At 53.6% G+C, this 26,745-nt stretch overlaps 10 protein-coding genes across 10 annotated transcripts; 7 read left to right on the forward strand and 3 right to left on the reverse strand.

The window, feature by feature from the left end:
* Positions 1–1,082: 1,082 nt before the first annotated feature.
* J4E88_000643 (uncharacterized protein) lies at positions 1,083–2,515 on the forward strand (the record flags this gene model as incomplete). The annotated part of the gene is made up of 2 exons (XM_049394317.1): positions 1,083–1,673; positions 1,727–2,515. The coding sequence occupies 2 exons, from the start codon at positions 1,083–1,085 to the stop codon at positions 2,513–2,515; spliced, it is 1,380 nt and encodes a 459-aa protein (XP_049260146.1).
* Positions 2,516–3,006: 491 nt separating this feature from the next.
* J4E88_000644 (uncharacterized protein) lies at positions 3,007–3,868 on the forward strand (the record flags this gene model as incomplete). Its single annotated transcript, XM_049394318.1, has 2 exons — positions 3,007–3,229; positions 3,279–3,868. The coding sequence occupies 2 exons, from the start codon at positions 3,007–3,009 to the stop codon at positions 3,866–3,868; spliced, it is 813 nt and encodes a 270-aa protein (XP_049260147.1).
* An 898-nt stretch (positions 3,869–4,766) lies between these two features.
* J4E88_000645 (uncharacterized protein) lies at positions 4,767–6,892 on the forward strand (the record flags this gene model as incomplete). The annotated part of the gene is made up of 4 exons (XM_049394319.1): positions 4,767–4,958; positions 5,032–6,007; positions 6,145–6,449; positions 6,509–6,892. 4 exons carry the CDS (start codon positions 4,767–4,769, stop codon positions 6,890–6,892), a joined length of 1,857 nt encoding a protein of 618 aa, XP_049260148.1.
* A 1,252-nt stretch (positions 6,893–8,144) lies between these two features.
* On the forward strand, positions 8,145–9,888 carry J4E88_000646 (uncharacterized protein; the record flags this gene model as incomplete). The annotated part of the gene is made up of 3 exons (XM_049394320.1): positions 8,145–8,322; positions 8,370–8,546; positions 8,597–9,888. The coding sequence occupies 3 exons, from the start codon at positions 8,145–8,147 to the stop codon at positions 9,886–9,888; spliced, it is 1,647 nt and encodes a 548-aa protein (XP_049260149.1).
* Positions 9,889–10,005: 117 nt separating this feature from the next.
* J4E88_000647 (uncharacterized protein) lies at positions 10,006–11,241 on the reverse strand (the record flags this gene model as incomplete). The annotated part of the gene is made up of 1 exon (XM_049394321.1): positions 10,006–11,241. The coding sequence occupies one exon, from the start codon at positions 11,239–11,241 to the stop codon at positions 10,006–10,008; it is 1,236 nt and encodes a 411-aa protein (XP_049260150.1).
* Positions 11,242–13,086: 1,845 nt separating this feature from the next.
* Positions 13,087–13,731, reverse strand: J4E88_000648 (uncharacterized protein; the record flags this gene model as incomplete). The annotated part of the gene is made up of 1 exon (XM_049394322.1): positions 13,087–13,731. One exon carries the CDS (start codon positions 13,729–13,731, stop codon positions 13,087–13,089), a length of 645 nt encoding a protein of 214 aa, XP_049260151.1.
* Positions 13,732–16,317: 2,586 nt separating this feature from the next.
* J4E88_000649 (uncharacterized protein) lies at positions 16,318–17,883 on the forward strand (the record flags this gene model as incomplete). Its single annotated transcript, XM_049394323.1, has 1 exon — positions 16,318–17,883. One exon carries the CDS (start codon positions 16,318–16,320, stop codon positions 17,881–17,883), a length of 1,566 nt encoding a protein of 521 aa, XP_049260152.1.
* Positions 17,884–18,928: 1,045 nt separating this feature from the next.
* J4E88_000650 (uncharacterized protein) lies at positions 18,929–20,258 on the forward strand (the record flags this gene model as incomplete). Its single annotated transcript, XM_049394324.1, has 3 exons — positions 18,929–19,074; positions 19,122–19,420; positions 19,507–20,258. 3 exons carry the CDS (start codon positions 18,929–18,931, stop codon positions 20,256–20,258), a joined length of 1,197 nt encoding a protein of 398 aa, XP_049260153.1.
* A 1,722-nt stretch (positions 20,259–21,980) lies between these two features.
* J4E88_000651 (uncharacterized protein) lies at positions 21,981–24,926 on the reverse strand (the record flags this gene model as incomplete). The annotated part of the gene is made up of 6 exons (XM_049394325.1): positions 21,981–22,688; positions 23,121–23,846; positions 24,114–24,304; positions 24,352–24,467; positions 24,520–24,749; positions 24,801–24,926. The coding sequence occupies 6 exons, from the start codon at positions 24,924–24,926 to the stop codon at positions 21,981–21,983; spliced, it is 2,097 nt and encodes a 698-aa protein (XP_049260154.1).
* Positions 24,927–25,235: 309 nt separating this feature from the next.
* On the forward strand, positions 25,236–26,264 carry J4E88_000652 (uncharacterized protein; the record flags this gene model as incomplete). The annotated part of the gene is made up of 3 exons (XM_049394326.1): positions 25,236–25,653; positions 25,708–26,060; positions 26,115–26,264. 3 exons carry the CDS (start codon positions 25,236–25,238, stop codon positions 26,262–26,264), a joined length of 921 nt encoding a protein of 306 aa, XP_049260155.1.
* Between the last annotated feature and the right edge of the window lie 481 nt (positions 26,265–26,745).

Consider the following 26,745-nt stretch of genomic DNA (forward strand, 5'->3'; position numbering starts at 1 on the left):
CGCGCGATGTAGGAGATCATTGTACTGCAAAGAGACAGTACGTAGTTGAGTATGTCAACATCGCGCCACAAGAGAAGTCTGAGATGCTTCATACGAACTGACAAGGCATCTTGGTAGAACTTGGGCAGGAATCGGTGTGCGCGCAGCTTCGCGGCGACGCCAGCGCCCGCACTCGCGCAGTCTATTTGAACGAACCGGGCCGTGGATCTGACAGCATTCTAGTGCCGACATTTCCTCCGCGACAGTTGAACGAGAACGTTTCGACGTTCGACATCGTCGCGACCAAGGTGGGGTGGAATAATCGATATTGTCAGCATCGAAATGAAGCCGGAAGATCGACCGCGAGTTGAGACCAGTGTGAATTCGCATCAAAGCCAAGCGATCGGGCTACATTACACCGCCGACAAGGCGAACCCGATTGGAATACTACCAAATCTCTCAGCAAGTCAAACGTCAAGTAAGTCGATGGGTAGGCCTAACGGCGACGAGAATTGAGTTGTCAAGCTAAGCTAGAGCGACCAAGATCCCAACTTAGATTGCGCGGTCACATCTGACGTCCGTCGCCAACGTCAGCCCTATTATGTTCATGCGCCATGACGGTAACCTCCGGTCCAAGTATCATCTTGGATCAGGGGAGCAATCGGATGAGGCGGGCGCCTTGTCAAAGATCAAGGGACACTCTAGACGAAACGAAGAAGCCCAAGAAGGCCCGACTCTGGCAGACTAGCGAATAAACTCAGCGCTTGGACTGGGTTAAATTACCCACACCCCATGAACATGATCGCTTCGGTCCGTATACTCTGGAGAGCACTGCGAAACCTGGCTTGGAGAGCGTTGGCATGAACAGCGAAAGAGAGTTGTTCGCCGTTTCGAGTCCACGCCACGGCCAAATGTTAAGCTTTGGGGCTTGGACACCGACGTAGACCGACGAAAGACCACTAAGTAGGGCAGTGGCCAATATGAGAGGTATGTAAGGACTGCATCCTCGTGAGTGTTGCGGCATCCATCACTCGCACATCCTGCAAGCTTCCCTTCAACCTCTTTTTTGACATTTTTGGCTACTCGCCGTCCTCTCTTTCAACATGCGTTTCTCCAACGCCGCCGCTCTCTTCTCTCTAGCCTCTGTAGGCTCGGCTGCTCCAGCCGTCCATGGCCACAAGCACGCACACGCACGTGATCTCGGTTACGGTGGTGGCTACGGTGGTGGTCAGTACCAGGCTGGTATCTTCTACGTCAACTGGGCCATCTACGCGCGCAAGCACATGGTCACCGACCTCCCCGCCGACAAATTGACCAAGGTCAACTACGGTTTCGCCAACGTCAACAACCAGACTGGTGAAGTCATCCTTACCGACGAGTGGGCTGATCTTCAGTTCCCCTACCCCGGAGATGTTGCCACCAACGGTACCCAGTTGCTTGGTAACTTCAACCAGCTTTACAAGCTCAAGCAGCAGAACCGCAACCTGAAGGTCATCCTCTCAGTCGGAGGCTGGAGCTTCAGGGCCAACTTCAAGCCTGCTCTTGCCACTGCTGAGGGCAGACAGAAGTTCTGCGACAGTTCCATCCAGCTGATCGCTGACTTGGGTATCGATGGCCTTGACATCGACTGGGAGTACCCAGAGGATGAGACCGATGGCGACAACTTTGTCGACACCCTCATGCGCTGCCGCCAGGTATGAATCATGTTATTACGATTCGAATAATCGCAGGACTAACACCACAACAGACATTCGATGCCTACTCCGCAGTGAACGCCGCCGGCTACCACTTCGACCTTGGCATTTCCGCCCCAGCTGGTCCCGAACGTTTCGTCGTTATGCCCATTGCCAAGATGGACCCCTACGTTGACAACTGGAACCTGATGGCCTTCGACTACCAGGGCCCAGGTTTCTCCAACTACACTGGACACCTCAGCAACGTCTACCCCAGCTCCACCAACCCCAAGTCCACCAACGGCTGGAACAGCAAGTCAAAGTCTTTCGTCCCTTTCAACACCAAGCAGGCCATCGATTACTACAAGATGAACATCGCTTCCCCCGCCAAGATCCAGCTCGGTATGCCCCTCTACGGTCGCGGATTCGCCAACGTCGTCGACATGAGCAAGGACCAACGCGGCCTCGGCCAGAAGTTCAACGGATCTACTGCAGGAACCTGGGAGCCTGGTACCCTTGACTACAAGGTCCTTCCCGTGAACGGTAGCAAGGTCTACACCGACAAGGAGACTCTCGCCAGCTGGAGCTGGGACCCTATTGCTAAGGAGCTCGTCACTTTCGACACACCCAAGGTCGCCTCCTGGAAGACCGACTACTTGATGGATGAGGGTCTCGGTGGTGCTTGGTGGTGGGAGTCATCTGGTGACTTCCCGGCCACCAGCGACAAGAGCATCGTCTCTACCGTTGTCAAGAAGCTTGGTGGTCCCGAGAACTTTGTCCAGAACATGAACAACCTGTACTACCCCAAGTCCAAGTACTACAACATTCGCCCATCAGCCAACTCTACCTTGAGCTTGTTCTAGATAGTTGGTTGTAAGCGTCTCTGGCGCAGTAATGCGATCAGCTAGTTGATCACCAGTTTGGCACTTCCTTTCTTGAGAACCTTATTTTAGAAACCTTTTCACTTGCACTGTTGCTGCAAGACCTTAATGCAAGATACGCACGTGATGCAAATTCACGAGAAGCTCGCTCATCGAGTTAATAGACGTTTGACTTGACCACATTTGCCTTCCCTGCACTTTCTTGACCTCGTAGTACTGTTGATACATGCCTTACATAGGAGCAGCCTCCAGGCTGGAGCACGTCATCGTCGTGTAACCAACTTCATAGTCTGATGCACAAGTAAGTGGTCTCTTCGATGCCGGAGCGCGCAGTCAAAGTCTGGTATGAAGACAGAAGGGAGTCGTGGTGATGCGTCATCCCCGCCAAACTAGCCCAGGAGGCCACGCGCAAAGGCTGCGGCTGCAAACGGACCCACTTCCAGGATGAGACCGGCTTGTACAACCCCACCAACATGAATGCCATCATATCACGATATTCCAACCAGCTTAGGGGCCTCTGCAAGCCATCTGGAGCTAACAACATCCGGATCTGCTTGCGTGCGACACGATCGGTGAACAGCATGTCGCAGCCCGTGCGACCGCGGCGGTTTGCACCACTGGATCCCGCGAAAAAGAAGGAAGGGGACACTAGACCACTGCTAAAGGGCATTGTGTTTGATGTCGACGGCACGTTATGTATGTTTTCTGATATCGTGCACCTGTGTTCATGTACTGAATGACTTAGGTCTGCCTCAAAACTACATGTTCGCAGAGATGCGATCAGCCCTGGGGATCGAAAAACCGACGGACATCCTGGACCACATCTACTCGCTACCTGAGGGCGAGCAAGAAAAAGCACAAGAGAAGATCCGGGACATTGAGCGCACCGCAATGAAGTCGCAACAGCCGCAGGCTGGGCTCGTAGAGCTCATGGAATATCTGGACTCTCGTGGCATCAAGAAGGGCATCTGCACACGCAACTTCGACGCACCCGTCACTCATCTTCTCACTACTTTTCTGCCAACATCAAAATTTAGCCCTGTCGTGACGCGAGAGTTCAGGCCACCCAAGCCCGACCCGGCAGGCATTCTGCACATTGCGAAGGACTGGATGCACGAAGACGGAGGAAAGAGTCTGATCATGGTTGGCGATTCGATTGACGACATGACGGCTGGTCATCGTGCGGGAGCTGCGACTGTGCTGCTAGTCAACGACGTCAACAAGCATCTTGCGGAGCACCAGCACACGGATCTCGTCGTTCAGCGGCTCGATGATCTCATCGGCATCCTTGAGAGTGGGTTCGAGGGACGCGTAGAATCTAGCGAAGAGAAGTAGATGCTGGATGGCAATAGAGGAAGCTGTCTGTAAGAGCTGATGTGCAATACGCATTAACGAAGTCCGTCATTATGCGTCTTGAGACATCGTGCCCGTACTCTTCGTTGCTTGATGGTCGCTGGAGCAACTTCGCCGCGATGGTTGGGCCAGGCTGCGTGTAGGCCGACATGCAGCACGGGCCGCCCGCTCGAGCCCCGCGCCACTAGTCGTCACATCAGGGCCGCCAATGCCATGAAGCTCTCACAAGCATTCACGCGCTGCACACTATCCGGGACAAGAGCACTGAGACCATGAACAAGCCCACGTTTCTTTTCGCCAATCTCCAGATCCTGTGAGCATGGAGCCAGCCTGGAGATCAGCGCACTGCATGCATGAGCCGGCTATTGGTATGAGGATAAAGGGATGCATGCTGCGCAGATCTGTGCTCCTTCTAGCAGAACGGAACGGAGTTAGACAAGATTGGGCCGTTCCGCACCCGTGGACCATGGAGCCCTGCAATGAACAGCGATACCCATCCCCAAAGCTGTGATGAGCGGTACGGCCTACTTTCTATATTCGAGACAACCGCGAGAGGCAAAGGGGAAGGTGCTTCAGAACGTTGTTACCTAAATACGGTGATCAGCCATCACTCCAATCAAGAGCCGATCACGCTGATCCCTGAGGCTACCTGCATCATGTACTTGAAACATCTGGATACGATAGGTCACCTAGGTGACTACGTTGGGTGTCTAAATCTCCACGGCTTGGCAGCCCAGTATATGTCCTCTCTCGCCGTGGTTACCATCGCAGTTTCCAACCCATCCGTCGCTTTCTTTTGCTGCCAAGCAACCAGGGTCGAGCATACATCTCCTTCTGTCCTGCCACTTCTGGTTCCACACGATCATCGTCGCCGGCTAGCATGAGGTACACCACCGCCGCCTTCACAGGCCTACTGGCCATTTCTGGTGTCAGCGCTGGATCTACCTCCCGTACTTCACACATCGAGGGCAATGAAGTTGTCGAACGTCTGAACACTGTACCTGAGGGATGGAGCGAGATTGGTGTTCCAGCGCCCGAGCGCAAGCTCCATTTCCGCATTGCAGTACGCTCGGTAAGTCATCGCGAAGCAGATCAGGAAGGCCTTCATGGTTGAGATATTGAAAGTCGAATACTGATCATCGCAGGCAAACCCAGACCTGTTTGAGAGGACGCTCATGGAGGTCTCAACTCCCAGCCACCCCCGCTACGGCCAGCACCTTAAGCGAGACGAACTGAAGGATCTCATCAAGCCAAGAGCCGACTCAACTGCAAATGTGCTCAACTGGCTCGAGCAATCCGGCGTCGAACCTCGAGACATCCAGAATGACGGCGAATGGATCAACTTTCTCGCTCCTGTGAAGCGCGCAGAACAGATGATGGGCACCACGTTCAAGACCTACCAGAGCCAGGCACGCCCCGGAGTCAAGAGGACTCGTTCGTTGGGCTACTCTGTCCCCGTGGAGGTTCGCAGCCACATTGACATGATCCAACCTACTACTCGCTTCGGTCAAATGCGCGCCGAAGATAGCCAAGTCCTCACACAGGAAATTGCGCCTTTCTCCAAGCTTGCTGCTGTTAATGCCACATGTAACACAAGGATCACGCCTGATTGCCTCGCAGACCTTTACAACTTCCAGGACTATGACGTTAGCGACCAGGCCAACGTAACGATCGGAGTAAGCGGGTTCCTTGAGCAATACGCTCGTTTCAACGATCTCGACCTGTTCACACAAAGGTTTTCTCAACGTCTCGCTGGTAAAAGCTTTGGAGTACAGTCTGTCAACGATGGACCATTTCCCCAGAACTCATCAGCCAACAGCGTCGAGGCCAATCTCGACATCCAGTACACAGCCGGCCTGGTGAACATATCAACCACGTTTTACACCGTTCCAGGACGAGGACTGTTGGTTCCTGATCTTGATCAGCCCGATGAGGACGACAACAACAATGAGCCCTACTTGGATTTCTTCACTTACCTTGTGGGTCTGGAGGACGAAGAGCTACCCCAAGTACTAACCACCTCGTACGGTGAGACGGAACAAAGTGTCCCTGCCGAGTACGCCAAGAAGGTCTGCGATATGATCGGTCAGCTGGGTACTCGTGGCGTCTCAGTCATCTTCTGTAAGTCTTTGTTCGAGCTTGGAGGCGAAAATGCCCCCAGTCGTCATCAGCCGCGATGTCTGGGGTAGTGTCGTCTCTAAACTCAATTCTCACCCAAACTTTCCATCGATATAAACATGAGTGCTAACAATACTCAGCCAGCGGTGATACTGGTCCAGGCTCTGCTTGCCAGACCAATGACGGCAAGAACACGACCCGTCTCCAGCCAATCTTCCCCGCCTCATGCCCCTACGTCACCTCCGTAGGTGGCACTCGCGGAGTAGAACCTGAGCGTGCTGTTGATTTCTCTTCTGGCGGATTCTCTGATCTGTGGTCCCGCCCAGCGTACCAAGAGAAGGCTGTCTCCGACTATCTCGGCAAGCTCGGGTCTCAATGGGAAGGCCTCTACAATCCCAACGGCCGTGGATTTCCTGACGTCGCCGCTCAAGGACTAGGTTTCCAGGTAAGTCTTACTCCCTGTACGAACTGTATGTGAGGCAAATACTGACTCTCCTTCTCTAGGTTGTTGATAAGGGTCGATTGTCATCTGTCGGAGGAACTAGTGCCTCAGCGCCCGTCTTCGCATCGGTCGTTGCGCTCCTCAACAACGCTCGCATGGCGGCTGGCATGCCTTCACTCGGTTTCCTGAACCCTTGGATCTACGAGCAGGGCTACAAGGGTCTAAACGACATTGTCGATGGAGGCTCTCGTGGTTGCACTGGTCGTTCCATCTACTCCGGACTTCCAACCGCACTTGTGCCTTACGCTTCCTGGAATGCGACGGAGGGATGGGATCCTGTGACTGGTTATGGTACACCCGATTTCGAGCAACTGGTTCGCCTCGTAACTGCGCCGCAGTACGGTCAGCGCCGCGTTCGTCGTGGAGGCCTACGTGGAGAGGCATAGTGCAAGCAAAGACTTGTGACTTTATTTACCTAGATAACCCTCCATCAATAGAGCAATTCCTATCGTGGCTTTGACACCCTGGAGCCTATCTTGACACGAAAATTTACAGTCTACTTGCTTTCTTTCAATGTTGTCTTCAATGTCAAAATGCGCCCCTCAGTGACGATGGCGGCTTCTCCGGGTGCGCGACCAATCAGCCACTTGACGCGCGGAAGCCACAGCCGATTGTTGCTGACATGCTGACACTCTCACCAACCTTGAACGCACCTCAAGCCATAGTCCTGCAGACATCATTTCAACAGTCGTTGCTTCAGACCCTTTAGAAGAGAAGAGAAAGACCATGTGTTTGACTGACCACATTGTTTTCGTCACAGCGACCCGCCGCAGCATTGGTTTTCGCGAGCTTCCCCATGCGGTTAAAGCGCACAAGACTTATCTGCGCCGAAGCATGACAAGCATCCGCCATGGTGCTTGATCCTTCGACACCTGTATGGGAGCGATTTTCTCGAAGGCCGACTTCAGCCAATCGCGCAGCTCGACCATCCTTTGCCCCAGTACCTGACGACGCGCACTGAGCCTACCGTGGCCCCGGATCGCGGCCAGAGATAAGAGTTGGTGTCCAACAAGCCCGAAGAGATAGTTCCCCGTCCACTATCAAGAAATACGAAGTGGACCTGCCAGTGCTTGAAGGCTGTGGCGGCGTCTTTGGCGGGCCTTGGAGAAGCTTTGCGCCGTTAGCTTCGGTCCACCAGTGTGGTCGTGTGTCTAGTCGCATGCATTCCCCGCCTCTATCGCGGTCGTACCTGGAAAACAGTACCAGCATCATGAGCAATCGCAGCAATGTCGACTACCATCGCGCCATGTTCAAACCTCAACTACACAACTTCGCGATCGTGCGCATACAACTATACTAGAGTGTAACGGAGCTCATGCGCAGGGTCAAGCGTTTGAATGATTCCGGTGTGCTTCGGGGGTAAGCAACAATATGCGACGGAACTTCACGCCTGCCTAATCAGGTAAAGAGCTGGAGCTATGTTCGCCATGAGCTATCTGTGTTTGTGCAGGTACAGGAAGATGTAGGCCGCGTCGCGTGCGTGGTAGACCCGAAGTGACGTCGGTCTGGCGCTCCACGCTTTTACTTCAAGAAGGCTGGGCTGCCCGCTCGGTTCCCTCTTCTTCACGGCCATTGATAGTCACAGCACGAGCTTGACTAACGAACAACCCCGGCACTGCGATCGCGAAGCACGTCAAGATGCAGCTTCTTTCACTCCTCGCCGTTGGTGGCCTCACAGCAAGCGTTTCCGCACGAAGCGCTCGCTCTGTCGGCAAGAAGACGGAACTTCCTCGTCCTCGTCTGACTGTCCCCGAGACCAGTCTTCGCCCTCACAAGCGTCAGACCACTCAGATCATCACCACTGAGGCGTCCAAGGGTATGGTAAACGTCTAATCCTACGCACCACTAGCTAACAGCTCGCAGCATTCGCTGTCAACGGAACTGCGGGAGCGATCCCCGACGTCGACTTCGACATTGGCGAGTCCTACGCTGGTCTTTTGCCCATCAGCGATGCCGCCAACGAGACCTCTGAACTGTACTTCTGGTTCTTCCCATCCGAGAACCCAGACGCGGATGACGAGATCACCATCTGGCTGAACGGTATGAGCAGTCACAAGTACATGATCGACAACCTTTAACATATTTTATAGGTGGCCCAGGTTGCTCTTCTCTAGAGGGATTCCTCCAAGAGAATGGTCCCATCTCCTGGCAATACGGCAGCGGCCCAGCAGCTGTATACAACCCCTGGAACTGGGCCAACCTTACCAACATGGTCTGGGTCGAACAGCCCGTAGGAACCGGATTCACCCAAGGAAACGCTACCGCTACCTCTCAGGAGGAGACCGCTGAGGAGTTCCTCGGCTTCTTCAAGAACTTTGTCGACACATTCGGTCTGCAGAACCGCAAGGTGTACATCACTGGCGAGTCGTACGCCGGACGCTACGTCCCTTATATCGCCGATGCCATGTTGAGCAAGAACGACTCCTGCTACTACGACGTCAAGGGCATCATGTTCTACGACCCCAGTGTAGCCGAGGACGTCCTGCTAGAGGACATCCCAGCTGTCCCCTTCGTCGACCAATGGGCCGGTCTCTTCAACTTCAACCAGACCTTCATGGACGACATCCACAACCGCTCCGAGGCCTGCGGCTACACCGAGTACATGGAGAAGTACCTTACTTTCCCTCCTCCCAGCAAGCTCCCGTACCCCGAGAAGGACGCCAAGACTGAAGGCTGCGGGCTGTGGGAAGACATCTACAACGCCGTCTTCTACACCAACCCTTGCTTCGACGTCTACGCCATCGCCACCACCTGCCCTCTCCTCTGGGACGTTCTCGGTTTCCCCGGTTCTTTCGACTACCTCCCTCCCAACACCGAGATCTACTTCAACCGCACCGAAGTCCAAAAGGCCATCAACGCGCCCATCCAGCCATGGGCTGAGTGCTCCAACGGCGTTCTCGACACCGACTCGTCTCCCCAGTCGTCCTGGGAAGTTATCCCCCGCGTTATCGACGCACTAGACCGCACCGTCATCGCACACGGCGAGCTCGACTACATCCTGCTCTACAATGGTACTCTCATGGCTATCCAGAACATGACTTGGGGCGGCATGCAAGGTTTCCAGAACCCACCTGTCGATGACTTCTACGTTCCTTACCACGACGACTTGAGCCTCACCAGTTTGAGCGCCAAGGGCCTCATGGGCAAGACCATCACCGAGAGGAAGCTCACATATGTTCAGCAAGCTCTGAGTGGACACATGGTACCCCAGTACCAGCCTAGCAGCGCGTACCGCCAGCTTGAGTTCTTGCTTGGACGTATTGAGAGCCTGACCAGCCGGGAGCCTTTCACCACGCTGCCCAAGATCCCGCAGAGCAACGACACCAGCATCGTTTCTCGGGATCTAGGGACCATGGGTGGAGAGTTCAAGAAGTGGTTCTAGACTATTAGTATGCCCGTTTAATGGTATAACGCAATGAATGCGACTACGTAATGTAAATCATGAAGCATGCGTGATGTCTGCGTAGATTGATTGTTCTACTGTGATATCGAAACAACACTAACCGGCAACGTTCTCAGCCACCCTCCGCCCATCTTTACCCAACACACCTTCTTGTCTCTGCGCCCTCTCCTCCGGCACCTCAGCAAAGATCTTGGTGATAGCCTCAATCGTGGTATTCCCCCCACTGAAGACGACGCCAATGTTCCAGCCCTTATCCCCAGCCTCCCTCTCAACCATCTTCCTAAAGTCCTCGTTGTACAGTATAGTCGCCAGACCCACGACCGCGCTCGGCTCGACAAAACACTTCATCCTCTCCAACACCAGTTTCATCGCATCTTTGATGTTCTGCTCTGTGACGGCGTAGAGACTATGCACGTATTCCTTGTTCGAAATAACACCCCATGTATGGTCACCGAGGGGCGTACGCAGGCCATCGGCGATGGTCAGGGTCTTGACGCTGGTAACGCGTTCGCCCGCTTCGACGCCCCTCCTCGCATCGTCGCCACCCTGGAAACTAGGTTCTGCGCCGAAGACGCGTACCCCAGTGCCGTGGAGAGCGACTGCGATGCCGCTCAGCATGCCGCCGCCACCACAGGGCGCGATGACAGCGTCGAGCTTCTCGCCGCTTCCCAGAAGCTTGCTGACTTGATCCTGTATCTCCAGCGCCATGGTGCCCTGGCCGAGTATGATGTGGGGATGGTCGTAGGGAGGGATCAGGGTAGCGCCTGTGTCCTTGATTACGTCTGCGACGACGGCTTCGCGTTCGGTGCTCGTGGAGCCGGAGAAGTGGATGTTGGCGTCTTGTGACCGCGTGCCGGCTATCTTCGAGGGCGTGGATATGGAGGGCATGACGATGTGTGCGGGTATTGAGAAGGTTCTTGCGGCAAGCGCGAGGGCCTGCGCATGGTTTCCTGTTGATGTCAGTCCTGCCTGCCCGGTATGGTTATAAGTAGACGCACCGCTACTGTGTGTGACTACTCCCTTGCTCTGCACTGCTTCCAGTCCATCCTGCTCGATCAATCGGGTGACGGCATGGAAAGCACCGCGTACTTTGAAGGCGCCGATGCGCTGGAAGTTTTCGCACTTGAAGAAGAGGTTCACCTTGGGCTTAGCGGGCTCTTGGCCTTCCCGTTGTGTTCCCTGAAGTGCTTCTGGAGCTTGAGGCTTGTTGGCGAGAGTGTTCAGGGTGGTGTTGGTCAAGACGGGCGTGTCGTGGATGTGCGGCTTGATGAGGGCGTGGGCGGCTTCGACCGAGGCGCGCGTCAGGGAGGCATGCGGAGTTGAGGAGGACATGGCTGCCACTGAAGAGAGCGGCGATGGGCTGGATGCATCCTGATTAAGACTGTCCAGGATGTGACTCAATGGGGGACCCGGGTACGATGGTGGGGAAGATAGCGCGGAGAGGAAGGTAAGGCAGACCGCGGGGACGCTCCGCGCGGGTCGCGCCTTCTGGCCCAACACGCGACGGATACTTTTCCGAGTCTCTCCTCCACTCCTCTCTAATACCTTGACGCGCCTTTCGACACAGCGACAGCCCGCCCATGTACAGTAGATATGCGAACATGCCTTTACCCCAAATCCGCTGTCTCAAGCTGAGACCCCAGACGAGCGCTCACCAAGTCGCTGTTTACCACCCACGCGCCTGCAATGTCTGCCATTGCCATTGCCAATGTTTCCATCCAAGAAGAACTATCCTGTTCTTCAAGCGACCTGTCTCTTCCTTCAGACTAAACTGTCCAAGGTCACCTTTGATGTATACCTTATTCGACACCATGATGGGACCCACTTGCAAACCACGGTTCCATTCCTCCATCTCCCATAGTTACGTGACTTTGAATTATGCGATGCTGATAAAAGGAAGACCCTGTTCCTTAACATCGGTCTCTCATATCATACCCGAACAGTTCGGCAATACCTACATCGCACTAAAGGTGAGTGGAACTGGAAGTCCTTGCAATCGGGTCAAGATCACGTCGGTACGCAGCAACCACACACCCAGAAGAGATGAACAGCCAAGTCGACTCCCCACTCGGACAGCTGGTTGAACTGTTCGGAGGACTGACCATGGCAGAGATCGGTTCCCACTCGACTCACACCACCCTGAGTGCACTGGACTCACTACCCTCGACTTTACCAACGGATAGCGCGCCATCATTAGCTTCAAAAGGCTTGTCAAGCCGAACCATCTCCTCAACCCAGTCAGAAGAGATGGCGTCTCCACCGAATACCAATCCGCATCTCCCTAACGAGCTGATTATCCAAATCCTCCATCACGCTCTTCATCTCCGCCCCGGCTGCTCCGTACCACTACCCGTGACCGCCGATCGATTTCAGAGCCATATATCTCGCAACGGTCGCTTGGCCAGGTATCTGGTTATATCCAAGTCACTCTATCCCCTCGTTCTAGAGGCTTTTTACCGCGAGAACGAGTTTCGATGCGCCTCACGCGGGATAACTCTGAAGGTGTTGATGGAAGATAAGCCTCGGGAAAGTCCTATCTTGCTGCCCCCGCCACATGCCAGACAGCATATTCGGCGACTGGAGTTGGTGATCTCTTTGGAACACTTTAGTCGGGATTTTACCACTTCATACCAGTGGCAGACACTCGTCAAGCTTTGTTCTGGAAGGGCCAGACTTACTAGAGTCGAATTCTTGCGCTTGGTGATAAAAGAAGCCCCGGGAATGTATTGCGGAAGAAAAACTGCTTTCAACCAACTGAGAGTTGAGGGTCTTGTGATTAGGGCGAAGAAAGAGGTGGTCATTGAAGGCTGGAGAGCGGCAAAGCCATTTATCAAGGTGGAGGCTGAGGTCGTGAAATGGATATAACAGTACGTCAGGAGTAGAAGTCTCCCTCACATTATTAGCAGTCATAGGGAACTTCAAAAGTAAGCCAAGAGTCCTTCAACGTACTATCAGCGATCGATCATGCACCTAATGCTTGAGCCTGAAGACATACGTAGCAGTGTAAATCATCATATTGAAATATGTCACAATAGCCAAGAGGTACTCACAGTAATCACAAGCGACATTCACGATGCACAAAAGCATGTTGGAGAAGACAAAGAATCTCATTCTGCACTACACTATGGCAATGACCAAGCCAGGAGACGACAAACCCCACCAACCACCACAAACAATTCACAAAGCTGCCCAGAGTCCGCTCAGCATGGCGCTCCTCAAGTCGGAGAGGCCAGCCTCGACGGTGATGTTGAACTCATCACGAGCGCCGATCATGAAGCGAGCCTGATGGTAGATAGCGACCGCCGCCTCGGAGTCGGGGTTGCTGAAGATGGGAGTGATGTGAAGCTGAATCGTCCTCAGATTCTGCATGGTCATCAGATCAGAGAGCTTCCGCAAGGTGTGGGCACTGCGACAGTGCTTGAAGAGGTCGACAGTGTTGCGGAAGTATATCCTGTTGTCGAGGATGCGGTCGGGCAGTACAGTCGGCTCTCCTGCGTAGCTGTCGGTGAGGACAAGCTGCACCCGGATATGGCGGAGGGAGGGGAGGAGGTGGACAGAGGGCATGAGTGGCGCGCGGTGTGATGTCTTTGAGATGAACTCGAAATAGTTTTCTTCGTAGAAAACTTGGAGAGCGACCGCCTGGAACTGGCGAGAGACGACGCAGAGCTTGTGCAGTATGCACTTGTGGAGCATGGCGAAGCGGGACGCGTTGATTGGCCTGCCCCGAGGCGAGACCGTGGAGAAGATGAGTATGTTCATGAGAATCATCTTGAGGATTTCGTTGGGGAGGACAACGCTCTGACGAGGCGCGGGCGTCACCATTGTGATGGTGTTTGGAGAAGACATCGTGCTTGTAGCCGATGTGAGTGGAGGTGATGAGGAAGCGTGTTGTGTTTCGAGGTGTGTGAGGAGGTTTGAAAGTGCTCGGAAAAAGAAGTTTGAAGGCGACTTTGTACTGGAGAAGTGAGGAACTTTCAGGCTGAGGGAACTGAAGGGAGGCAGGGGGAGGCCATCTTATATAGACAGAGGGAGACCCTCTAGCGTCTCCTCCAGAAGAACGGTACGCCGCTGAAGAAGAGCGAGGAAGTCTGAAGCTTCCTAATTCTGCAGAATGGAAGCATGAAGTCTGCGATGAAACCGGGCCCCTGTCCTGTTATATGGCCTCTGATTCGTTCTGGGGCTGTCCATTCTGTGTCCTTCACCGTACTAGTAGCCTTCATATTTGACTAGACGTCTTCTCTGGGCTCCGATTGGCGGCAGAAAGGCTACCGGAGACCTTCTGGCAGTATGAATGCTGCCTTGGCAGTGAATCAATCACTAGTGATGCTTCTTTCAGCGACGATGGAAGAAGAACGAATCGAGTATGTCCAGGACTAGATCTAAAAGGGGTAGGTGGCTTCCTTGGATATCCGTACGAGTCCGGCGAATCAAGACACTTAGACGACGGCGTGGCTCTGTTGGTACCAAGTGAAAGGGTGAGGGCTACGATGGTGGAAGGCCGAAGCAATCGCTGAGGTAGAGGAGCCTTCCAAAGATTGGGAAACTGACTTCCAGGAGGCTGCGCACGTCGATAAAGCTGTGCCATCCTGCAAGAAGAGCCCGAGTAGCGTCTGATGCCTTCAGTCTTGCTTTGCTTGCTGTGGAAGTGCCATGAAGCTGGCTGGAGACAGCTATGGCGTTCGTTTGTCAGGTTGTTCTTTGCGTTGCACAGCTGGCTGCGTCCGCGGGGAAGCTGTTACCAAACACCGACCACCAATATCGACACCGATATTTTGGAGCACCAGCTGCACCCCCAGTTGACGAAGCGACAGCACAGGAAGTGGGCCGTACCCATCGCATACTTCTCACGAGACGAACCAGACCTTGCCCACAGTCGTTGCCGATGCAAGCTGCCGCGCCTGCTCCTCTCGAACCCCGACGACCCTCCCCCATCTTCTCCGCAACGGCGGCGACAACGAGTCGAAGGAACTTGGACGAGATGACAAGAAGAAGACTGTCCGAACAACTGCACTGTGCAAGATAGGCCAGGTTACGAGACAAGAATGGTGACTCCGTGGCAAGAAAACTCTTCAGCTTCGGCGCAGGAAGGTATCGCAACAAGCCAACGAGGAGGAACATGCAAATTGGCTGCAGAAGACAGCGCGACGGCAGCATGAAGGCGCCACTTCAATGCTCATCGAAAAGAGATCCAGAGAGCAGGCCGGGCACGGGCGATACCAGGACATCATGTAGGCAAACCTCGGCGGAGAAGAGCCATGTGGACCTGGAGATACATTAGTCGTTGGTCACAGAGGACGGAATTTGGCAAATCACGTTAGAATCATGGCAATAGTATCAGAGACAACAGGTCGCAGTCGCCACGCTGCGCGGCAGGACACACATCAGCGGACGCGAAAGTCGAGGTCCAGGACTAATGGGTGCATGGGCGCATGGCACGCATACGAACAAGCTCGTGGTCTGCGAACCGTACCTCGAACGTACCCCAGGATATACACTGCTACATCGCCCGTAGAGCGCATTACCTTAGGGTAAGTTTCGGTATCAGGATCGCGATACGTCGAGAACGAGCTTGGTCGTACTGTCGTGTCGCAATACCGTGCGAGAGATCTGTAATTGTATCAGTTGAGGTCAATGAGTGCAAATTTCACAGGTCAATAGCAAGGCAGTGAGGCAAGGTGTTGGTGTAGGAAAGATGGAGGCCGTAGGCAGCTGGGCAAGATTGAACTTCCGCCTTGGTCTGTGCACGCTAGCATGGTCATCTCCGTCGCCGGCCATGATCGCTCCCAGTCATCTCCTACAACCTTGGCAATTACACACCGCTTCCCATGCGCGAAATCGACAATACATCGTGATATGCTATGACCAAGAGGTCCCATGCCAACATATCCTCCTCGCAAGCAGAACCTCCAGAGCGGCAGACGTCCTACGATGGGGAGCGTAGCGGAAGCCACGAGGACGGGGATGGCTCGTCGCTGAAGAAGCCGCGATCGTTCATGGCGACCTTGGTATGTGGTCAAGAAATGACATGCACTGCTCTGCTGACTAGAGAAGGCTTGCGACATCTGCAGATCGAGGAAGACGCGCTGTGATGAAGATCGGCCAAGATGCGGCTACTGTAGGAACATGAACTTGGAGTGCACGTATCAGGCACCACGCAGTACGAAAAAAGACCAGTCATTGACTTTGGCAATCAATGCTATCCGAAGACTGGAAGCAAAGATCGAAGACCTGACAACAGCGATCAATACACCAAAGCCGTCGTCTACATTACCACTTTCACCGGCAGGGCCTATCAACGACCATCAGTCACCTCACACCATCTTCTCACAACCAAGTCCAGGATATCACGTCTCAGCGATGACCTCTCACCACTCTCATAATGGCAGGCTAAGCATACACGAGTTAGCAATGTCGCCACAAGTCGTGGGATCTCCCGCCAAAAGTCCTTTCCCGGTGATGGAAGTCCAAGGCGCAGTAAATCTTTCCTTCAGCCAACATCGTGTCGCGCTCTGGCCGGCCATACAGCAAATACTTCCTAGCGGTTTCGTCACTGTCCGAGCAGAGCTTCCAGAGGACTACATAGTCGATATTGAGAACCGGCGAGCGCAGCTGCCGATACATATCGATCGTCCCTACGGCACTGTCCCTGAGAGCTGGCTGATGAGCCTCCCGCAATCGGCAGTCAAAGGCCTTGCAGATGCCTATTTTGCCGTCTTCCACCGTAACACGCCGATCCTTGACAAGTATCATTTCTTCTCAAGCACACTAGGCACAGCTATGGAGAACGAGTTCGGGTACGACGTGGAGTCTGCGCTGGTACTCAACGTGCTTGCCTTAGGTTGCTTAGCTGTCAAGGCTCACGAGGAAGGCGACTTTGCTCTTCCCTTGCGCCACTCTCCAGCCAGACGTGGCTTCGTGCACCCGGATTGGTACGAACTCGTTGCAGATGATCCACCGGGGCTCAAATTCTTCAATGAAGCAAGGCATCGCTTCGGCTTCCTCATGTGCGATAACGATGTTCAAGCAGGTCAATTTTACATGCTTTCGACCCTGTATTATGCTCAGATTCTCCGGCCTCTCGATTCTTGGACCACCGTGAACAGGGCGGCCCTCTGTTGCGCTAGCATTCTCACCCGCACGGGAGCGATTGACTATGACACATGGGAGGGCGATATGTTATCACGACTGTTTTGGTGTACTTTGATGTACGAAACAGTCATCACACAGGAACTGGACCTACTTCCGCATAGCGGCCTATTAGACTACGAGCCAGATACGCCTCTACCGAAGTTTACCCAATGCCCACGGCCAAAGACGTCCATATCGGGACTGCTTACCGATGAAGAGGACTCTTTCTTCAACTTCCACTTTCTCGCTCAAGCGGCCCATCGCATCATCCTGACACGCGTAAAGCAGAGCCTGTATACCTTTGCGGAGAAAGACGGTTACCCCAGCGCCAGTTTGACAGCAGAAATGCATCACCAACTAGAGCAGTGGCGCGCAAACCTCCCACCGTCGCTTCAGTTCTCCGACACCGACAACGCCAGTGACTCACCCAGCCCTGCACACGTCATCGCGAAGGCCATGCTGCGAAGCCGCTACCTCGTCGCAAAGTTCCACATTGGCCGTCCGTTCCTCTACAAAGCGCTGCATGCACCAGCGTTCACCAGTGATGCAGAGTACAACGAGGTGCGCGAGGGTCTGCGCGGTGGCATGTACTGGCCAACTACCATGGGTCTTTGCACGCAAATGTTGTCGGCTCTACCAATCAAGTTTGGGTGGTGTTGTCAGTGCTTTGGACAGGTGCTATTGTTTCACGCCGTAGCGCAGTCGCCAGACCCAAGATTACGAGAAACGCTGCCGGAAGGATGGCGCGAGTGGGTAGGTATCATGATGACCTTGATCGAGAGTTGTGCGAGAAGCAGTCCTGGTATTGCAAAGGACTACGAGCTATTGCGCTTGTTGGACGCCTAGCTCCAGACGTGTAGTATGGACACGCTCGCGAAACTCTACAGATTGCTGCTGCAACGTCAGTGTAGTCCGTAGGTATACAGCCAACATGATTAAATCCATAACAAGTTCGCGTGAGACCCTGCGTCACGCTGCCAGACGTAACACGGTACCACAGATACTCGAGCCAGGCTTTTGTCAGCCGTCGTCGTCGCATTTGGGCACTCAACGTACGACTAATTCTGCGTTTCAGCAAAAGTCAATTGCGAGAAGGTCGAGACGAGGGAAGACACGATGAGCCTTGTTTGCGGTTTCTAGGATGGTCATGTCTTATGCTCCGACTGATGGTGATGTTTCAGCACCGCCGCACCCGTGTCGATCCTGCCATCTACAGCCGAGTACGAGAGGCTTGCGTGTACAAAGTGGCTACTAAGCTGACTATCGTAAAGGCGCATGCGGCACCGGCTCGTTGGGCTAACCCAGTGCACGACACATTGCGCACAAGAACCAAGTTGTGAATACATAACAGGCCCATGTTTGCATCTCGAATACCCTCACCGCAGTCCCACAGGCGTCGACGCGGAGCATAGCACAGCCACAGGGCGCGCATCCCAGATCTCGGCGTTTCAGCCTTCCAGCCCTCTCCCGGCGCGGCAGCTAAGCCCAATCAGACGGTAGTGGCCCCTGCATTGCTTAGGGATGGAAGCAAGGATCTACCGACTGACACAACTGCCACTAAACTGGGGGCGTGTCGGCCGCCTCCTTTGAGGCAGAGGGACACTTTGCTTGTCATCCTGCCTTTCTTACCACTCCTTTTTGGCTCCCGGCGCAGCGCTTCTCCGGTATCCGCACACATTGCCATTTTTTGCGCACACCACCGTCTTTCCGTGGTGTCCACTACGCGACGCACGCTTCATTGCTGAGATTCGGCATCTTTGGGAAATTATTGGATTGGACTGGACCAACTGGATCTGGATGCAAAAGAGCGAGGGCGTAATACTCGATTCCCACGCGCAGGCGAACCGGATCGCATCCTAGGCCTCTGAACCCCAGAGGACGAGCCGCGACGATGGCCGACTACTCATACCAATCGCTGGCCAACATGGGTCCACAGGGGAGATGGCGGCGTGTGCTGTTGATTGCCATAATACCCATGGCATTGGCTCTGCTTTACTTCAGCTCTCCGTCATACGTGCCGAGCAGTCTTCGGGCACAGTACGTGTCGCGATCCCTGATCACTAGCAACCACTGACGAGGCGCAGATTCCCGCATACGCAAAATATTTCTCTCCCCAAAGACGACATCTCCATGGCGACGATAATAAAAGCACTCTACGGCCCGATATTACATCCGATCGATGCTGCCAACTTTACTGACGAGGACGGAGATATATACAGACTAGCAGGGGAACCGAAGTTCAAGAGCAAGTTGGGCAAGAAGGTGCTCATACTGGATATCGACAGTCGGCCGTTGACGGAAAAGGGCCAGCTCATGGACCCGCAATTGAAGTGGAAGGGCATGCGCTCGTTGAGTGCGGGCATGCTCGGGCATTACATGTTTGGTACGTTGTCGACCATACAGGAGGAGACATCCAGGGCCGTTCGGCACGTGGAGTGGACAACGAGCGACTCGGCTAACATCTGACAGCGCAAATACACGGCTACGATTACAAGTTCATCCGCGCACCCGATTACGCCGACCGGTGGGGCACCTGGGTCAAGGTTCCCATGATGAAGGAGGCGCTCAAGACCCACGAGTACATCGTCTTCATGGACTCCGATGTCATGTTCCACTACCCACATCTACCTCTCGAATGGCTGCTCAACTACTGGAACATGACCGACGATACCCTTGCGATGATGTCCATTGACCCGAACGAACCGCAAAACTACGATGCGAAGGGCAACCGATACTTGAACACTGGTTTCGTGATCGCACGACAGAGCAAGAGGACACAAGAGATGTACAAGGCCTGGGCGGAATGCCCTTCTGAGACCAAGTACAAGGGCTGCGCGCACTGGAAGACCGACTGGGCACACGAACAAGCTGCTTTCGGAAACTACCTGCGCTACGACTACGACCGACCGGACGACATTCGCGTTCTCCCCTGCGTCGAAGCCAACGGTGCACCCGAGGCTGCGAACCGAGGCGGTTGCAAGGGCGTCTTTGTACGACATTTCTGGGTTGACAAGGGCCTGGTGGCCAAGAACCTGGCGGACAGCGTCATGCAGTACTTCCTACCACGACTACACGAGGCGTACCTGGGCTCAGCGAGCGAGCACATTGTCGACGCAAAGGGCTTCAAGCTCGAGGGCGCGGAGCTCATCGAGATGACCGAAGAAGAGAAGGCAGCGGCCAAGAAAGGACAGGGCAAGAACCAGAAAGATGAAGGGTGGTAGGACGACTCTGAACTTCGCAACGGCCTTTGACCCTCACCTCGCGCTCGCGCATTGCATTTTATTTCACCAATCTTGCGCCATCTACCGCACGATCTTTATATAACCACCATATATGCCGCTGCTATTTCATGGCAGTACTTTTCTGTCGGCGTCTACAGGCGTCCCATGTCTTATCGTCATGTCTTTGTACAGCGATTTTTCAAGCATGTTACATCATTATATTAGACTTGGGTGGGACGGGCATCAAAGACGGCTTTCCTTGATCATGTATGAGAATTGTTAGGCAAGAATAGCCACTTGGAATACCACCTCTTTTCACGTTGTCGATTGCGTCGAGCAAATACGTTGGTGATGCACAGGTACGTCAACGTCTTTTGTTTACTGATCTGTATCGCAGATATCGTGTGCCGGCCGGGTACCTCCTTCCCTCTCGGCACCATGACGCACGCAACAACCCCGGGAACATCCATGGATGACGACGATCGACTTATCTCCACGAGCGTTACAAAAGCCTGGCAAGAACCACCAGCCTCGCGCAATACGCCACTGCACGCGCCTTCTGCTATCGCGATGCAGTGTCGCAAACGATGTGCAGTCGCATTGGTGCACTGCACCTCCCCCGCTCTTGTGCGACGCCAACGATAACGACTATATTGCGGCGTGGCACTTCGAGTGGAACGACTGGTTCGGGTTTAGATGGACGAATCTGCTCTGCAGCAGCCGACGTGAGGGCCGACGACATGGATGCATTCCATCTAGTCACGCTTGCCAGATCTCGTTCAGTCCGCAAGACCGGGTACTTTCCTCTGCACTTCACTTGGATGTCCCGTCGATGCAGACGTCATGAAGCATTCTATCGGCAGAAGATTGTTTGCAAGAAACAAAAGTTCCGGACACGTCGACAGCGGGCAGAAGCGGTCTGCTACCAGCTCCTCTCGTTCGGAGTCTGAATCATTGATCCCTCTTACAACCAAACCCGAGCCTCGAGCGATATCACAGAGCCTGTTACCCTATACTTTCGACCAGCCGGTTCAGAATCTATCGCGTCCGACGACCATAATATGACCACAATGTCAAGGACCACGCATTGAGAAACCAGATCTTTGGCTGCTGGCCCTTGAGCGCTCTGGACTAAGCAATGAGCAGTCACTAGTACTCCTCAGTCCGCCTACCGGAGGTGAGACCGAGCCATGGTCTCCAGTTCAGTTCGTGCAGGAAGTCAAAGATGTCACTCGCGACCGGTACGTTGAGTGCGAAAAGAGAGTATGGTTTGCCAAAACTGGAGGATACAAGGCCGTCATCAAACAACGGGCCGAGACGGTACTCATCGCCGTATTCGAGCTCACAGATTTCGTTAGCGAAGGACTAAAGTACGATGTCACTAGATACGGTGCGACAGCATGATCTATCATCACCTTTGGCCTGGGGGTAAGAACTGGTACTGGAATTGACTGCTCGTGATATTGACAATGGACATTAGCTTGTGCAGAACGATCTCGACAGAACACAATCCATATTCGAAGCTTCCGCTTTCCTGGCGGATCTCCTTGCACGCTACGCTAGTATCCTCCTGTCCAGCAAAACCAGCCAGCAATCCTTTCCAGGAACCGAATAGCAATGTCTATATGGCCGCTCTTATTGTTGACCCACGCCACCAATCTGCTGAAACACAAACCATTCCAAGTTCTTCATACCTCCACCACCTTTCTTCTGGTATTCAGGTTAAATTCTGAGCTTGACCATCTTGTGAATGGCGCCATGCATCGGGTCACTGGACCTGATCTCCGCGCTTGATTCATTCTCGAGCTTCAAAAACTTTGGCTGCAGCACAACAGTTGCTTTGTTTGGCAGATCAAGTAGTGCTCGTCGGTACTCATCGCTGTCACTGTTGATTTGTAAATGCAAGTGCAGAGAAGTGCTCAGTCGCACCGTCAATTCGGTGAGCTTGGGGAATCGAGTCTGCCAATCCTGCCCTCCTGCCTGCTGTGGCGCGTTGGGAGTAGCAGCTTTGTGGACAGAACGGGGACGGAGAAGCACCAGCCAATCGTTCTCAAACGACGGCTCCAGGCACTGTGTCGCGTTGTCAATGCGACGGTACAACTCCAGCTGTATCACCAGTTTGCGAACGTGACTACCGAACACAAACGGAGGGAAACGCCACTTGTCGTCAGCGCCCGGGGTAACGTGCCCCCAAGACACGCCAGAGCGCCGAACGACAAAGGTGTTGCCACTGTAGTACACTTGTGCGGCAAGGGCATGCATGCGCTTGTTGACGAGTAGCAAAGTTGGTAGGTTCAAACCTTCCTCGATGGCCTTGTGGTTCCTTGCCATGATGAACTTGTTGGTGCTGAGGGCGTACGTGAGGATTTGGACCTTGAGCTCATCGGGAAGGGCGTCGAAGCCGACGCGAGTGCCGCCGGAGGGTATGTTCTGAGTCATTGTTAGCGTTGAAAGAGGGAGTTAAGCAGATGAGGTAGCCGTGAGGTTCGGCGTCTGGTGTATTGTGGCAGAGAGAGAAGGAGCTGGCGATATGAGTTGTTGACGTGCCAACTAGTGCGCGCGTCATGACCGCGCACGCGACAGGTGAGAGTCAAAAGCTACGGTGACCAGGGATTAGGCAGCAACCTCTGCGTTTGCTCTACATGCTCAGCTCGCAAGATAACGTCACCGTCGATAAGAAAAGCGGTGTCAGAGCGGGTCAGTATAGTGGTAGACTTTGGTTCACCTCTCTTTTTGCCTGTTCGTATCAATCTAGACTTGGACTTAGTACGAACTAGAGCGATTAGTATGCTATCCATCACTCTTCGTCGTTGCCAGCAGCTTCCAGTGTTCAATGATATCGGTGTGCTTATTGCAATAGACACGCGCAATGCTATTGTGGCATTCCAGCGTCAGGTCAAGTTCCACCTCCTTTGCCTTGAACAACGTCTTTGTGTCAGCTAAGCACGCTCTCGTTTCCTCTATCAATTCAGGCGACATACAACAGTCTTCATCGCCTTCTGTGAGATTGTCATCATCAAAGAAGTGGAAGCTGAGCTTCAGAGTATGCAGGTTCGTGAATCCAGTTTGCCAGGCATTGTCGTGGGGTGCCGTCATGAGCCATCTCGATCTCACGATTGGTAAAGGCAGGCCTAGTTCGTTCGATTGTAATACGGGCCTTGTTGCCTGCAGCATAAAGGCCAAAGGTTGCGAATTGCACAGTAGTATATGTTCCAGTCGTGAAACATCCATGGTGTAAGTCTTAACGGTAACGCGTAAGTGCCGAATGATGCTTGCTATTTCTGCAGGAGGGTAACGAAAGGTGACTCGTTGGGACGAAGGAGACGGTTTCTCCTCGATACAGATTTCGAAGACATTGTTGTTGTAGTATGCGGTCCGGGCCAGCCGGTACAGTTCCTTGTTCCGCACCTCATAGATAGGTTCCATATGTTTGCGGAAGATGACTGTATAGTTACTGTCTGGCACGGGGCTTTCAGGAATGTCACCAACGATAAAGCATAAGACATAAATTTTCAGCTCCTCGGGAAGGTCTGCCCATTTCCTGAGCGATGGAGACAGTGTTGCTGTTGTGATGCCGTCTTGATCTTGCTGGGTCATTGTCGGTATATGACAACTTTGGATCTGGTTGTGACTCAAGGTCAATGAGCATTTCTTATACCATAGCTAGAAGTTTGCTCCTGTATGTCAGCAGGGCATATAATCTGCGGAATGACTGTGACCAATCCGCTCAGACTTCATGCTCAATGTCAGCGACCCTTGGCACCCTATGTAACCGCAAGCCACAGAAGCTGGCGACAAGCTCGATCTATGCCTGGTCAGTGCACGTTACGAGACGGAGGTTGACTGCTGTCTTACACATTGCTGGACTGTCTCCACGTCCTCCTTACAGACGCCGATGCGCCTTGTCCCGCGCAAATGCCAGGCTGTTTCTCTCGGCAGATTTTGTATCATGATGCCGCTGAGTACGGTGAGCTCGGTCTCGACATCGTTGAGGATGCTGTGATCGGATAGATAGAGGCCGTAGGTGATTTGCTTGCTCGTCCAATCTATACTGCGTTAGCTCAGGATCAGGAAGCGGCCAGGGTCTACATACCGAAATCCTTCTGTGATGCCAACACGTTGTCGATGCCCTCCTGGTTGTGCTGGTACAAGCGACCTTGCCATGCTGCACCACGTTTTGAGTTGGCTTCGTCACACTGCCATCCCTCTCTGTTTGTTGTCAGCTTCCGCAATCGCCTGCTGACGACGCATGACTTCATACCTAGAGAATGTATAATCCTTGTCCTCTGGCCTCGTAATGGCATCGATATCGAAGATGGCTTCCAGCGGCTTGCACACGCCTACGATGACGATGAGCTTGAACAGTGTTTCTCGTATCCTCCGCATCAACGCCTGACGCTGTTCGGGTGTTTGGTATTCGGGTCGCTTGATGAGTTCCTTGTAGAGCAGAGGTGCGAAGCCCGGTTGCCCGCCGCCTACCATCGCCGCGAGCTATAATGGCTTAGTCAATGCTCTCATCTGTGTATACAAGACATACCATACCAGAAGAACATACCACTTGTCATCTCCAAGTGACTGCGATGGGAACTTCTCCTCTATGGCCTTGAACAGGGCTAGAGCTTCGTCATCGGTTGGGTCGCGAGGTATCGGACTAGTACTGGTCGACATGGTGTTATTCGTGCGATCAAGGCGGAGTTCGAAGTAGGATGTTGCGCCTTGCGGGATGGTTGCTGGCTGTCGTCATTGCGTGTTCCGATGGTCGGGATGGACAAGTAGGACCGATCGCGACTGCGACGCGTCTTCGGAGGGGCGCGTCGCGCTAAAGCGGGGTAAACCTCCGCCCATCACCACGCCCCACGGAGAAACGCGTCTTTCCCCGGGGGCAGCTGTTTCTCTCAAACCACCCACATGCACTCGAGAACAAGGCTGTGATATCTGAAAACTAAACTGGGGTGGTAGGCTCATTTTGAATCAAACATGAATACAAGCGCTTCGTGCTATCACCTTCCCAATGACAAGCCAAAGACTGTCATCATCACAGGTGGCGCAAACGGCATCGGCGCCAAAACAGCCCGTACCTACCATGACCATGGCTGCAATATCGTCATAGCTGATCTCCCTTCCTCCAATGACGCTGCCAATGCCCTCATCGCATCTTTCACAGAGCCATCACGGGCCCGGTATCACCCCACCAACGTCACTAGTTGGCACGACATACAAGCTCTCTTTCGAGAGACGAAAAAGACGTTCGGTCAAATCGATATCGTTGTCGCGAATGCAGGGACAATGGAGAGTAAGGGGTTCTTTGACTTCGAAGAGGACGAACATGGGGAGTTGATGGAGGCGACTGAAGCTGGCAGGGTCATCGACATCAATTTGAAGGGCACCATGAACAGTGAGCTACATTGTCTCACTAGTACTCTCCTGGTCTATCTCTAACATTAGATAGCTCTCCGAATGGCTATGCATTCCATGAAATCAAACCCACCGGACGCGGACGGTGCACGAGGCTCTATTGTACTTATCGCCTCAACGTCCGGATACTTTGGCGGGACTGGAGTAGTTTCATACATTTCTTCTAAGCATGGCGTAGTGGGCTTATCACGAGCTTCACAGTCCGTTGCCCGCCAGCTAGGCGTCCGCGTCAATGTTGTTGCACCCTTCTTTACCCCTACGCACATCACCTCGGGTTACTCAGAGAAGTGGAAAGAGAGTGGTCTACCTGCGAACACAACCGAGGATGTCGCTGATACCATCGTGTCTACAAGCGTAGATCCTGCAAGACAGGGTCATAGTATGATGGTGAGTTGCAATGACTCGATATGTGGCGAAGAAGTAGTGCTGATCGAGTCACAGGTTGCAGGCAACTTGGTCAGAGAGATCGAAGAGCCAAGAACTACGTCAACGAAAGATTGGTTAGGAGAAGAGATTTCTGACATCATGACGAGAGGTGGCAAGTTTTTCAATGATTTGGGCGGTTACACGCTGCCCCAAGCACGATCTTGAGAGCTTTTGCGGGCTTATCTCACGGCCCACCTCACACAAGGCAAAGCTGAACAGGTCTACAGGCTACATGTAACCAAAATCTTGCAAAGTAGGTGACCTAACGTCAGCCTAGGCTCTAGGGTGTTCAGCTTCTCCTAGGTTGGCGTGGGCCTGTGATTTAGTGAAAGCTCGAGCAACATGCTGGCTGCCACCGCAAGTCTGCACTCATGTTATACCACTCACTCCTGCAGGCTTACTCTTAATCCCAAGCAATTTTCCCCTAAAAGCTGTTTCCACTCCACCACTATCGACTCAACCAACCCGGCCTCTCCGCATTATGGAACTAAAATTGGTCGTTCAACCCAAACGCTCTATCAAGCGCTTTCTCGCTCGCTTCAGTCTTCCCGGCATCAACAGATTGAAGAAGTCGATTCGGTCCAAGCGCTCCATCGATTATTTCCTAGCTCTTCCAGATGAGCTTAAGTTACAAATTCTGCGCCTA

The sequence above is a fragment of the Alternaria novae-zelandiae genome, assembly GCF_023758075.1.
Source record: "Alternaria novae-zelandiae strain BMP 2774 chromosome Unknown scaffold_1, whole genome shotgun sequence".
NCBI classification, from domain to species: domain Eukaryota; kingdom Fungi; phylum Ascomycota; class Dothideomycetes; order Pleosporales; family Pleosporaceae; genus Alternaria; species Alternaria novae-zelandiae.